The sequence below is a fragment of the Notolepis coatsorum genome (assembly GCF_963971535.1).
Source record: "Notolepis coatsorum genome assembly, chromosome: 9".
Taxonomy (NCBI): domain Eukaryota; kingdom Metazoa; phylum Chordata; class Actinopteri; order Aulopiformes; family Paralepididae; genus Notolepis; species Notolepis coatsorum.
The window spans coordinates 50,902,633-50,916,785 of NC_140173.1; the positions used below are offsets into that span (position 1 = coordinate 50,902,633).

General features: G+C 40.5%; 1 protein-coding gene across 1 annotated transcript in view; it reads right to left on the bottom strand.

Moving 5' to 3' along the window:
- Window positions 1-14,153, bottom strand: part of wdfy4 (WDFY family member 4) — a gene marked incomplete at its 5' end in the record, with an annotated part of 306,077 nt that overhangs the window by 152,711 nt on the left and 139,213 nt on the right. The window contains 2 exon segments of the mRNA XM_084321866.1: window positions 11,342-11,415; window positions 13,544-13,696. Coding sequence (XP_084177992.1) covers window positions 11,342-11,415; window positions 13,544-13,696 — 227 coding nt within the window.

The window sequence follows — 14,153 nt, forward strand, 5'->3', positions numbered from 1 at the left end:
GGGAGGGGCTGCCAGCGCCCCCAGGACACCGCTCACAGAAGGCGCCCACAGGAGATGCATGATTGGATCAACTGTAATAGGGAACTGGATTCTATTTTGGCTAGAAGTTGGGTATATAAGGAAGAGACAAATTGTAATTCGAGAGCTCTCAGACCGGACCAACCCAGGGGGTCTGGGGGCTCCACCACCCCTCCACCAGAGAGAGACTGCTGTGCTGTTTGCATTTTATGTGAGTAAAATACATGGGAAACACCATTTGTTGTTTAAAGTTTAGTGTAAATCCTTAATATCTGAAACCAGATTTACTCATGTATAAATGTGTGCAGCATGGTCAATGTATGTTCAGATTATGTTACCGACTGTTTCATGTACATTATTGAGGTTTGAGATGCAAACCTGATTGTGATATTTCTGTACAACAGACAGCCCTGTTAGTGTTCTCTGATAATCTTTTGTATGTAAAAGTCAACCTTTTATTCACCCTTGGCCCTGACTCAAATAAATCAGTTGAGTTGAACTACAGTTCTGGTTTGTCTGGCGTACACGTTTTATTCCTCATCTGCTTAAGTCAGATGAGGAGACCAACAATTCTATCAGTATGAATCCTTCCTCCTCCTTCCAGATAATCAATCTCATTGTATTGTACTACAATAACCTCAAATTATTGTAGAAAGTCTGTGGGAATTTACCACAGAAATGGTGCCGTTCTTCCCATCCTTTGTGTCTCCCCCTGAAGAGGTGCGGTAGGGTCTTGTCATATGTATCATATCTGGACCTTGCTGTGTGTTGGGGACACGGGGCAAAGAGCTGGGGTGTTGCTGCGTGTGGAGTGATAGACGAGGGGCTTGTTGTCTGAATGGAGGAGGGAGAGGGACAGGATGAAGGTTGGTTGTGTACGCCACTGTTTGGGGCCCACGGTGAATATGGCTTCTGCATGCAGGGTTGGGGGTGCGGTGTCTTAGGTTAGGATGTCCGGAGGTATGAAGATCGCGCTTGTTGTGCAGTGAACATGCAAACGTGGGCTTTTTATGTTTGTATGTTTATTCAGACACAGGAGGCCGGTCTCGGCCCAGCGGGCCACGGGGGCTGGGTTGGTTAACTCGTATGGAATATACTTTATGAACTGTACGGGGGAGTTGAAGTAATTACAAGGCCTCATGTTATAGTAATGTGATTGCGTATTGGTGGCGCACAGGCTATCTGGTCATGATATAACGGGGGTGGCGTCGCATGACGGCAGGTAAAAGGCTTTTCTTGCTAGGAAGCACGGTTATTCTGGTGTATACGACAGGAGCGCGTTCTGAGTATGTAATTGCCCTAAAATTATTCTCAGGAAGAGGGCGCGGGTAAGTTGAGGAGATTTGATTGTTCTGAAATGGGAAGAGAGCTGTGTCCAATGTGCATATGACCCTGCTTGTAGCCACAGAATAGGCGGGACGGGGACCGTGAGTGGGTCAGTATGGGCATAAATGCGTCGGGCTAAGGGCTCTGTTACTATTTCAGAACATGCAAGTCAAGTATGGTGAAAGATTGTTAGACCCTGGCGTGATCAGCGCAGGGGTCTGTGCGATTACAGGATAAAAACGTAGTAATTAATAGAAGTGTAGGGTGCCGGCGTGTTCAGGACAAGGCTTGATAATGGACGGACTGAAGTCTGGGGGACCAACCGGCCTGTTTTAAATGTAGATATATTTGCCGTCCTTAGGCATAGTATCCTTTTTAATCTTGAGCGAAACCGGCCTGTTGATTAATTACGTTCGCTGTGATACAAAAACAATTCGGTCGAAATGGCTGATAAGTACTTAGTGGGAATTCAACGGGGCTATGGTAGGCTTAAACATTCAGTAATGGTTGTAGGGAGAGTATGGCTATGGTTAAGAAATGCATGAATGAATTATGGCTGTGGTTGGGAATGATTGGCGAAACGTAGGGGCTTATTGTTATTTTGTTATGATATTTTAATAACCAGCGAACATAGGTCGGATGCGAGTCCTACTGTTGGTTGGGGCTAGCTAGCTTAGCTCTGTGGACGTTACAATGGCGTTATGGGAGAATTGTTTGAACACTGTGGCGGCGATTACAGGTAAGAAGCGGACCGAGACGTAGACTGGCGAAATTGTGGCCGTTTTGAGGGTTATTATTGATGCGGTAACGATGGTATATGATATTAGGGATTCGCTGCTTGATGGCGTCAGGGTGTTGTGGGGAGTATGTAACGTTCGCGGTGCTATGAAGTGAGGCGGAGTAGGTAGGAGAAAGGATTCGTGTTGAACTATATGTGCGGCGTTGGTTGGTGTAAATGTTTTAAAAATTATTTTCTGTTAGAGTGGTTGGCTATTTTAAGCTTGTGTGAGTTGTTTATGCTTTGGTTGGTACTGAGCGAATTGCGGGGATGAACGGATCTTGAAAGGCACGGCTCCCGTGAGGGCCTTGAACGTCGCATTAGAGCTGGCTAAAGCTAGTTAGCTTGCATGCCGTTGTTTTGTGGCGTTTGCGGGCGACAGATGTTACGTTTCGAGTTTTGAGAAGGGGTAGAGAACGTGATGAATGTCGTGGCAGATTATGAATATCGGGGCAGGTTATGAATGTCGTGGCAGACTTTGATTGTCGTAGCAACGTTATAACGGCCGCGTCGGTTGCTACTGCACATGCGCGGTACAGCGTGGATTGGGTCTATTTGCATTCGTGATAGTTCGCTCGGGGGACAGAAATAACGGGTAAGGGAATATTCTGCATTATGTAAAATGGTTGTGTTTGTGTATTGTGCATTGTGCATTCTGTGGGTTGTAAACAATGTTCTGGGAGTGGGTTTTGGTGGTATTACTACAAATTATATAGGTGTAGCATGTGGTGGGATGATTTAAAATACATGCCCTTAACTTACACTGGGATTCATATACCAGCCACACATTGTACTTGTAATAAATGGGCAATAAATATGTTACACAGGGGGAGTCTTATCCAAGGCATATCGCTTGCGTCATATTTTGATTAAAGCGTCTACATTATAGTCACATGTCACCTGTATACAGTGGTAGGCGTTCCCAGAATATCCTGTTTACAGTTATGAGACTTAGCATGGTGGGAACTTGACTGATAAATAATGTGCTTTTTTAGGATGTACAAATGTGATTTGATTATTTTAAGATGTTTGTATGAGGTAAATCTTTAGTACACTGTTATTATGTGGACACAGGTCTCAGATTTATGGGAGATTATAATTTGTTGGTGGGGCCTTGTTGTCTGTGTGAGAAAGCAGTTTTATTAGTACATTGGCGATTTGATACAAGTGCACAGGCTAAGAAATGTATCATTGTTAGTGGTTGGTTTACATACGCACGTTTGACACAGGAATATTTTTATCCAAGGGGGGAGGAGTAGTTGATTGATTAAAAATAGTCACGTTTGAATATAGGAACATTCCTAAACCTGTTTACAACAATTGAGGCTTGGTGCACATTTAGGACTAACCACTATAATGTTATGTTGAAATGAAACATGCTTACATGTATAATAATTAGAGTTGATGGGGTATTTCCAGTTTTTTTAATTTGTGTAACATGTACAATTGTAAGCTTGGAATAATGATGTTTTGTTTTATGTAGCTTGAATTAAGATGCTTGTATAAAAGGCATTGATGTTGAAATGTCAGATATTGATACTTGTTATTGCTTTAATGACACTGTTGATTTAAATAGGATAATGTGTATATTATTGGCTAAATGTTTTGTAGTGGAATTTGATCGAAATGATTGTTTTTATTAATCCTTAATGAGTTTCATTACTATGTTGAAATACTGTTAGAATGTTATGTCTTTAAATGCCATTTGCAAATCCTTGGGTCACAGTGGGATAATTTAGTGACAGGGGGTTGTTTAGAAGCTGCTATGATGTAAGATTGTGTTGTAGCAGTTATTATAAATGTTTGATAGATGATTTGTGTATGAAATGATTAATCCTTCTGTTGAGTTACAGGGAGGTCACGGAAACTCACAGGAGTGACCCAGGCTATCTTTACTAAGCAGTAAAGGGCCCAAGGGGGGTCGTGTATACAGCTGCTTACAATGGCGGTTCTTATATGACAGGATGGCGTGAGATTAGATGCAACAGGAAAGAGGCCACAGGTGGAGATAGGAGGGAACAGTCAAAGTAAGATAACAGATGGCGTTATTTTTAGAGCAGAGGACAGGAAGTGGGGGTAGTGGGCCAGGGGGCCAGGAAGTGACAGGAAGGTGAGACAGGGGAGAGAACAGGGAACAGCTGGGTTAAGTGAGTGAGACAATCAAGAAAGTGGCATTCATTTGGGGTTATGACTTATGAATGTTAACTGGTTGATAAAGGAATATTTGGTTCTGTCTGTGCACTGGAAGGCATGGATAGGTCTGAATTAAAGATGGATTCCAGTCCGTCTTTGAAGTGAGAGTAGAGGTTAAGAAGAGATGAGTGTAGCCTGATGAGAGAGCAGAAGAGGGAGGAACAAAACTAACCCATTGTCGGTCTGTGGTTGATTAACGAGTGTATGAGAGAGATATATGTTTATAATATGAATGATTACTGGAGCTCGTATTTTTGGTTGAGTTGGTACAGATAATATTTTTATTTAAATTTAATTTTTGTATATTATGTGTGAGATTGGGATGTTTCAGTGAATGATTGAGCTGGGGGAGGGGGCCAGGGAGCCTTAATTACCCATTCACACACACACACACAGACACACACAGACACACACACACGGACACACACACACACACACACACACACACACACACACACACACACAGACACACACACACACACACACACACAGACACACGCAGACACATTCACACAATTTGATCACACATGCATACACACACACAACTTAGCTTTCACTTAAGGTGAAACTGGTCTTAAGAATAACAGACTGTGTTTAGGTAGGATATATCTGTGTTTCCTATTCACCTCGGCCTCCTGGCTCTGCTTTGAATTAGGAGTTTTAGATTTCTTTTCTTTTTTTTTTCTTCTAAATGACCATTGGGGTGGTCTGATGTTGGAGGTGTTGATTTCATTGTTTTGCTGTTTTGGGGATGAGTGATAATCTCACATGTAGGAGTGGCGTGACATGTAGTGGGGGATGGGTTGTATTTGAATATTGATTGGTGGTTTTTGTTTTTTCCCAATCTGTGTTACATGATGTGGCGGGGGAGGACTGTTGAAAGAAGAGATGCATTGGATCCGATCGATGACAAGTTAAGTAGTGCCACCACGATTTGCATATGGAATTAATGGCTTCCCTTGTTGAGTATGTTGACATATTGTGTAAAAAGATTTGCTCTGTGCTTGTGTCTTCAACAGCTCAGAAAAGGGAGGGGAAAGGCAGAGCAACGCTGGGAGAGACATGAATACATTTCATTAGCGGTAAAGTAAAGTAGGATTTCATTTTTCCCTGTTACTCTGCAGTCCGATGGTGGTCGATTACAGATGGTGGTGAGAGAATTCTTGTGCACAGAGACCCCTGCCTATACAAACCCCATGCGGGTGGGGCCAGGTTGTAAAAACTGAACGGATGTGGTTTGGAGGAACTTCCATGCTATAATCATCTGACGACGGGTTGTCATGAGATAAATCAATGACTGGACCTGGGAGGACCTGGCCTGGAGGGGCGGGGCCAGTCTGAAGACTGAGCTGACAGTGTGTGAACAAGGTTCTCTGGGGAGTTGTGGTTGGACTGCAGGGGACGGGACTGAATAGGTACTGATGGGCTTTGTCTTGTGCACATTGTTTAGTAGGACACAAGCAAAGGGCGGATAAATTACACAACGCAGGGTCAGATAAAGATGCATTCACATAAGTGAGGACATGGCCAGAGTGAGGTGAATGAAAGAAAATTTTCATTGAAATTCTGCTTTTCTCTGCCAAAACTGAGCTGTGGAAACAAGAAGTGACAAGTTTATGACCGTTATGTGTCATAAAAGGGGGGAGGATAGGTGGGAAGCAATTAATTGATTATGCAGACGTGATTGTACTATCTTAAAGAAAAAATTAGCAGAATCAGAGAATGAATGTAAAATGGAAAATTGTGATACTAATGGATCTTGTCTCCCCAGATCATGTAAACGGATACTGTAATTTAAAAAAATTGTGTTTTATTTGAAGGGTATAATGATTAGATTAAATTGTTTTATTGTGTTCAACAAGCTCAAAAGTTGTTGTTTCAAAAGTAGGCCTCTGGTTATGAGCCTTGAGGAACAAGAAAGCTAATTGCCAAAGAAAATTGGAAAAAGAAAAAATGGAGAAATTTTGAAAAAAATGAATTTTAATTTTGGGAAAAAATGAATTTTATTATGTATGGTTAGTATGTATAAAAAAATCAAGTCAATATATCATATGTGACGATAAGAATCGTCAAAACGGGGAATGTGGTAATATTGACGTTGTATTTCATAAATAATATGTGTGAATAATTAGAGAGTCATAATGTAGGAGAGACAGACATTTCACACCAACCCCCTCGCATGAGAAGGCTGCATACCCAAATGGTATATAGGGGAATAGTTACAAGTCACAAAGCCCTCACTCAAACTGACTGTATGTAAATGCTGATTACATGCTGAAGAGTCATGGATCTATTAATCAACTGTTTAGTATCAAAAGAGTAAACCATAATATTAGAAATAAGGTTTGAAGGGTGATTACACTCGTGTTAAAGAAGTCATCACAGCTACTCTGCCAACTAGCAGGGGTGACGAGAGCTACTCTCCACCCCCACTCTGTGATCAGATTAGTACTATATGGTAATTTGGCCCAAAGTGTATTCACACCCCCCACCAGAAGGACATCAGGGCAGCCCCCCCCGTGAGAAGACACACAGAGAAACCCAGAGGGAGGGGCTGCCAGCGCCCCCAGGACACCGCTCACAGAAGGCGCCCACAGGAGATGCATGATTGGATCAACTGTAATAGGGAACTGGATTCTATTTTGGCTAGAAGTTGGGTATATAAGGAAGAGACAAATTGTAATTCGAGAGCTCTCAGACCGGACCAACCCAGGGGGTCTGGGGGCTCCACCACCCCTCCACCAGAGAGAGACTGCTGTGCTGTTTGCATTTTATGTGAGTAAAATACATGGGAAACACCATTTGTTGTTTAAAGTTTAGTGTAAATCCTTAATATCTGAAACCAGATTTACTCATGTATAAATGTGTGCAGCATGGTCAATGTATGTTCAGATTATGTTACCGACTGTTTCATGTACATTATTGAGGTTTGAGATGCAAACCTGATTGTGATATTTCTGTACAACAGACAGCCCTGTTAGTGTTCTCTGATAATCTTTTGTATGTAAAAGTCAACCTTTTATTCACCCTTGGCCCTGACTCAAATAAATCAGTTGAGTTGAACTACAGTTCTGGTTTGTCTGGCGTACACGTTTTATTCCTCATCTGCTTAAGTCAGATGAGGAGACCAACAATTCTATCAGTATGAATCCTTCCTCCTCCTTCCAGATAATCAATCTCATTGTATTGTACTACAATAACCTCAAATTATTGTAGAAAGTCTGTGGGAATTTACCACACGTGTTTCACTATTAAACCAAGATTGATCATGAAGATCCATCCGCAACATAATTGACGAGTCCGGTTCCACCACAGTCCTGATAACCAGAGCGGAGAGACGTTTCATGAAAGCATTGACGACTCAAGTCAGTTTCATTTCCTGGAATGTGTCACATCGGTTTCACAAGCTCCACCACCCGTCAACCTTAGGAGACTAGATTCAAAGTCAATTAAACTCAATAGGAAGATGTACTGTGGAGATTTGGACAGAATGTGATTTGTTCTTTATGTCCTGTTGCACCGTTCTTCAACACGTTTGAGGCGTTCAGAACTTTCTGATATTGAAATTACGTTTTTCTGACTTGTAGATTCAGAGAAAAATGAATTATTTGACTTGTTCGTGGCATCAGACTTCGAGCATCCATGATGCCTGTTAAATAACCCACCCATGTAGTGTAACTACTACAGTATTCTTTGTAGTAGACCCGACCAGAGCTTTGTAGGGTGGAGCGACAGCAACCACCTCCAACTCAACACCAGTAAAACTAAGGAGCTGGTGGTGGACTTCCGGAGGGGCAAGAAGAGGGCCCCCCCGATTCCCATCACCATCCGAGGGGATGAGGTGGAGGTGGTGGAGTCATATAAGTTCCTTGGGGTACGCCTGAACAATAAACTGGACTGGTCGGACAACACAGAGGCCCTCTACAGGAAGGGACAGAGCAGGCTGTTCTTCCTGAGGAGACTCAGGTCCTTCAATGTTTTCAATAGACTCTGTAGTGGCCAGCGTCCTCTTCTATGCTGGGGAGGCTACATCAACTCGAAGGACACCAACAAACTGAAGAAACTGGTAAGGAAGGCTAGCTCCGTGGTGGGAGTCGAGCTGGTCAGACTAGAGGTGGTGGCAGAGAGGGGGATGAGAAGGAAGCTGGCTGCTATCCTGGAGAATCCCTCCCACCCCCTCTACGATGAGCTAGTCAAGATGAGAAGCACGTTCAGTCACAGACTCATACCCCCCCGACACTCAACTAACCGCCTCGGCCAGTCCTTCATACCAGCGGCCATCAGGCTCCACAACAGTGGGCAGGGACTGCTGCCAGACATCCAACTACTAGGAACCTAAAAGGACAATATACTACCTTATGCATACCGCACCTTATGTGAATACTGTATACTTCATCAGATCATATATAATTAAGCATTTAGCATTTTTTATTTGAGCATTTTTATATTATATATTAGATTAGATTTAGATTATTGGATTATTAGATTATATATTGCATATATTTAGCCTTTAGCATTTTAGCATTTGATTATATATTAGATTAGATTTAGATGATTGGATTATTAGATTATATATTGTAACTACTGTATTATTACAATATATACATACCCTCATCTCGCACCTTGTTGCCCATATGCACATGTCCAGAGTTAATTATATTGATTTGTTATATTGTTTACACTGCTTTTTTACTACCTGTACCCCCCCCCCCCCCCCCTCCCTCCTGCTATGATGCCTGAATTTCCCCAAGGGGATCAATAAAGGAATATCTTATCTTATCTTATCTTATTCCATGTAGCTACTATTCCATTTTCATCCCATTTGTACAACTTGGAATGCACTAGCTATGCTAGAAAGACATGGCTGTCTGGAGCCGGGAGTGTCTGGAGTGTCTTAGGCTGCGTTCAGACTGCAGGCGAAAGTGGCCCAAATCTGATTTGTTTTTGCTCATACAGTATGTGACTCAGGTCTGTTTTTCTCATGACAGTGAGAGCAGCACAAATCACATGGAATCTGATGTTTTCAATTCTGATTTGGGCCACTTTCATAATGTGGTCCTAAATCAGATACAGGTCTGATTTGTTTTAATTAGCTGGCCTCCACTGTACATCAACGTACATGAAACCATAAACTGTGACTTCAGTGTCCTCCATATCTACGTCCATCTTCGTTATTGTTCATTTGCGCATGCGGGTCAGTTCAGGAGCGTGACCGGTTCAACAGCCGGTGAACAGCCAAACCAAGAAATCTGATCGTAGCCTTAGGTACTTTGGTCCTTAATGCAAATGCGTATTAACAATTATTTGGATGCATAATGCACATACAAAATATCTATAAAATGTTTTTAATAATAACAAAATAAAATGTAAATTGTTAAATGTTTTAAATGTACAAACATTCAGTCATACCAATTCATATAAGAAAAGGAAATGTAATTTTGGTGACAAACATTTCTGAGTAAAATTACTAACTTTAATTACTGACATGTCTTGTATGCGTGTGTATCTGTCTGTCCCCCAATACTATGTCCAGACAATGACAATAACCCCTCACATGGTACTGTGTGATAGGGGGGAAGAGATAACCTAACTTTTACTGTACAAAACTATATTAGTGAGTAAAAGGTTGGCAAGAGATTAACATTGGACTCCATTTGCTTAGATTGGTGACACTGTTTTGATTCCACATAGTAGAAGGGGATGTTTTTGTGAGCCTTTTGTGAGGTTGGACACAATTACAGGGAATGTTCTTTTAAAAGAACAGGGGATGTTTTAGTGAAACTTTATAAGAGTAAAGTTGGACACTACATTGTGTGAGTACTCATATTACTGAGTAATGTTACATTTAGCAGGTCAATATGACCATCTGTTATTGCCTATTGGGCTTTGCCATGTTATGATTATTTGCAGCATATTTATTTTATGTTAAATGCAATACCTATGTTTTTCTGGACAATATTTATCATTTAGGTTATTATTTTTATTTAATAAACACACATTTGCATAAAGCAAGCATATACTGTATGTCCACTCCCATGTATAAAATAGTATTACACATTTGAAAAATATCACTTTAGGGTACATTTTGAAAAAAAAAAAAATTTATATGCGATTAATCACAGTTAACTATGGACAATTATGCAATTAAATATTTTAATCGATTTACAGCCCTAATTTAAACAGAAATGGGGGATCACTGACTGCATTAGGACTAGGGATGTCCCGAACCGATTTTCCGAAGATCGGGATCGACAAAAAAAAAAAAAAAAAAAAATCAGGATTTTTTTTTTTTTTTTTATTATTCAACAAACATGACCATGTTCACGTCTTAAACTCATACTTAGGCCTTAGTTCATTTATTTATTGTCACACAGAGCAGAAGAATTTTACCAAAACAAACCAATAGTATCCAGCTGCAGAACGGCAGACCAGCCACACTCTCAGACCCAAATAATATTTTTTCTTTTTTTTCTCCCAATTTCTCACATTACATTCACCCTGAATGTTGACGTTATCCAGGTGAAAAGTTAACTTCATTCAAGCGAGGCATTGCAATCCTTGACATAAATCATTTGATGTATAATTAAATCAAAGGAAATGCGTTTGGGTCTGAGGGTGTGGCTGGTCTGCCGTTCTGCAGCTGGATACTATTGGTTTGTTTTGGCAAAATTCTTCTGCTCTGTGTGACAATAAATAAATGAATGATGATATGCAATTTAAAACCAAAACTAGGGCCTCAGTATGAGTTTAAGACGTGAACATGGTCATGTTTGTTGAATAAAAAAATTAAAAGTTAAAAAAACAAAACAAAACAAAAAAATGTATATACCGGTATATATTTTTTATCGTATCGGGAAAGATCGGTATATACTCAAAATCACATGATCGGGATCGGATCGGGAGCAAAAAAACGTGATCGGGACATCCCTAATTAGGACATTAAATCTGACTGCATTAGGACACCATCACTGACTGCATTAGGACACCATCACTGACTGAATAACAGTAAATTACTCTGAACATTACCTCGAGGATCTCAAGATTTCAGTGAAGTGGTTGAGAACTGAAAGGTCCAGGTTATCCGACGTGCTCTGCCACACCTGCAAACAACACATCAGAACATGAGAAAAACATACAGTAAACAAACTGTACTGTACTGTACTTAAGTACAATGCTGAGCTACTTGTACTTTACGTGAGTATTTTAATTTTATTAAGGAACTTTATACTTTTACGCCACTACATTTCAAAGGAAATATTGTACTTTTTACTCCACTACATTTATCTGAACCCATCAGTTGCTAGTTACTTTGAAGAAAAGGATTTTGCATAGAAAACATGGCAATATTTTATGAATATTATATACTTTCCCATCTGAAGCCTGTCAACTTCAAGAGGACGTAATCAGAGCAGCTGAACTGGACGATATACCACTTTAACATAAGCTTTAATAAGAGCAGCATAACTGGACCTACCACATACCACTTTAACACGACCTTTAGAGGTCAATAGATCAAGGCTTGAATGCTCCCAAGCTCTGGAATACACACACGTCATGTAGAATGCATACTTTAAGTACATTCAATAGCAAATACAATTACAATATTTCTACTTTTACTTAAGTAAAGGAACTGTGTAACTCTTCCACCACACGTCAGACCCATGGCATGTACGCAGCGCCAACGGAGAGGTTCTATATGATGTGGTGGCAAGCAGAGGGAGGCCGTGGAAAGGACAGCCAGCACGCATGACAAGATTCATTATTCAATCCATTTGGGACATCTATTTATGGTATTTAACCGGCCTGATATAGTGGCGGACACATCTAAATATGGGAAGCGCTAAACACAAACCATGGTGACACACAACCCATGACACTCAAACCATGACGTTTGATAAACAGAATGGGGAAGCCCACCATTCTAATTCATTACATGCCGTAAAATCATTGGACAACAACAGTGTCTACCAAATACAGACTTATTAGTGCCAGTTCACTACAATATCACTAATATATTTCCCAAAATAGACACAATGTACCCTATGTATGTATGTATGTATGTATGTATGTATGTATGTATGTATGTATGTATGTATGTATGTATGTATGTATGTATGTATGTATGTATGTATGTATGTATGTATGTATGTATGTATGTATGTTTCAGCCTGCTGATTCTGTCTTTTCACTTCCTGTTAGTGCGTAGCACTTAACTGCGTCTAGACAGGGGTATATTAGCCTTCAGAGTCCCATCAATCTTGAATGAAACATGCCGGTCCACCTGTTCTTTACCTTTATAATTATCTTTATTACAAGGACAATGAGCTAGATAAGCGGTTTTGTCCATATAAAAACATTATTTATTCAGTATGGGAATATCCACACTAGCTAGCTGCCATGAGGTTCAGCGACAGGAAATAAAAACACAGTGAGAGCAGGTGGGGCATATTTGGTAAATAGCATTATTGACAGTGTTTCAGTTGTTGCATGTACAGTCTTTTCCACTGCTGACTGTGTGTAGATTCTACCCTGAACTGCCACCACCACTAAGAACCAGCAACATCTATAGATATAGGTACTTGTGATACTTTACAGTATGTAGCCGTCATATAAGAAAGTTTCTCGTGACCAGGGCTGGAAGGATATACAAACGTAGGCTCCGTTACCAATTTGGATATTTGGGAGCTTAAATGTCCAATAACCAATATATTTGTCGAAATACTTTTCTTTTCTTTAAGAGTATACAAATGTCCTCACAAATATCCCAAATTCTTTTTAATCTTGGAAGTTACTTTAACCCTCAAACATGTAAGAAAATTACGTCTGTCTCACATACATGAACAGTCAAAAGAAGAACAATAATAGATAACGTCACCTTCTTAAAACAACAGCTTAAGTCACTTTTTGAGGAGAATTATGTTTTTGCCTTAAGTCATCTCTTCATGATGCTGGCCACCTCTGGTAAAATGGCCTATATCCTTAATTTAAATTGGCTGTTCCTACCCAGTTGTGAAATGATTCATAAAAATCATATTATTCTGTATTTGGTTCAGCTTATTCAGTTTTTCTCAAAAACCAAAAAATATGACATAAGCCATTCAAGAAGGTGGCGATAAGTGAACATGTCTTTCAAACAAAACCTAGCTATTGTTGTTAGGAATGCTTTAATCGGCTACACTTGTGTTGATAACTACATATTTGATGAAACGCTATGGGCCGATGATGTACCTCCAGGTTGCACAGCAGGGCCTGGAAGGCTGGCTTGTTGCGTATGCAGGCGGACCCGGAGCCCAGCTCCACCGACCCAGACAGGGACAGGACCAGCTGGAAGGTTCTGTTGCTGACCAGACTGCTCTTCATCTTCAACAGGAACGCCAGCAACTACAGGGAGGCGGATTATTCACTACAGATAGCTGGTAAAAAAGGAACTTAAACGTAAACAAGGAACTGCAACATTCCTAAGCCCTTTGTGGCTCAGCGACCACAGCCAGTACAGTCATTATACAGCAGTACAGCACAAGTACAGTGCAACGAAAAGGTTTGTGCAAATGTAACAGTGAAGTGCAATAGTAATATACAATGTACATGTGATTAAACTGGGTATAAAAAATATGAATTAGTAGTACTGAGTGTAGTGCTAATCGGATGTATGTACAGAGTTGTAGTATTAATATGTACAGTGATGCAGATATAGAGACACTATGGTAGTAAGTTATACTGGCCAGCAGCGTAATTAGTAAAAGTAGGTACTGTAAGGGATATGTACAGATATAGATATAGTATCAACTAGGGGTGTAAAGGTACACGTATCCGTACCATACCGTACCGAACCGGTCAG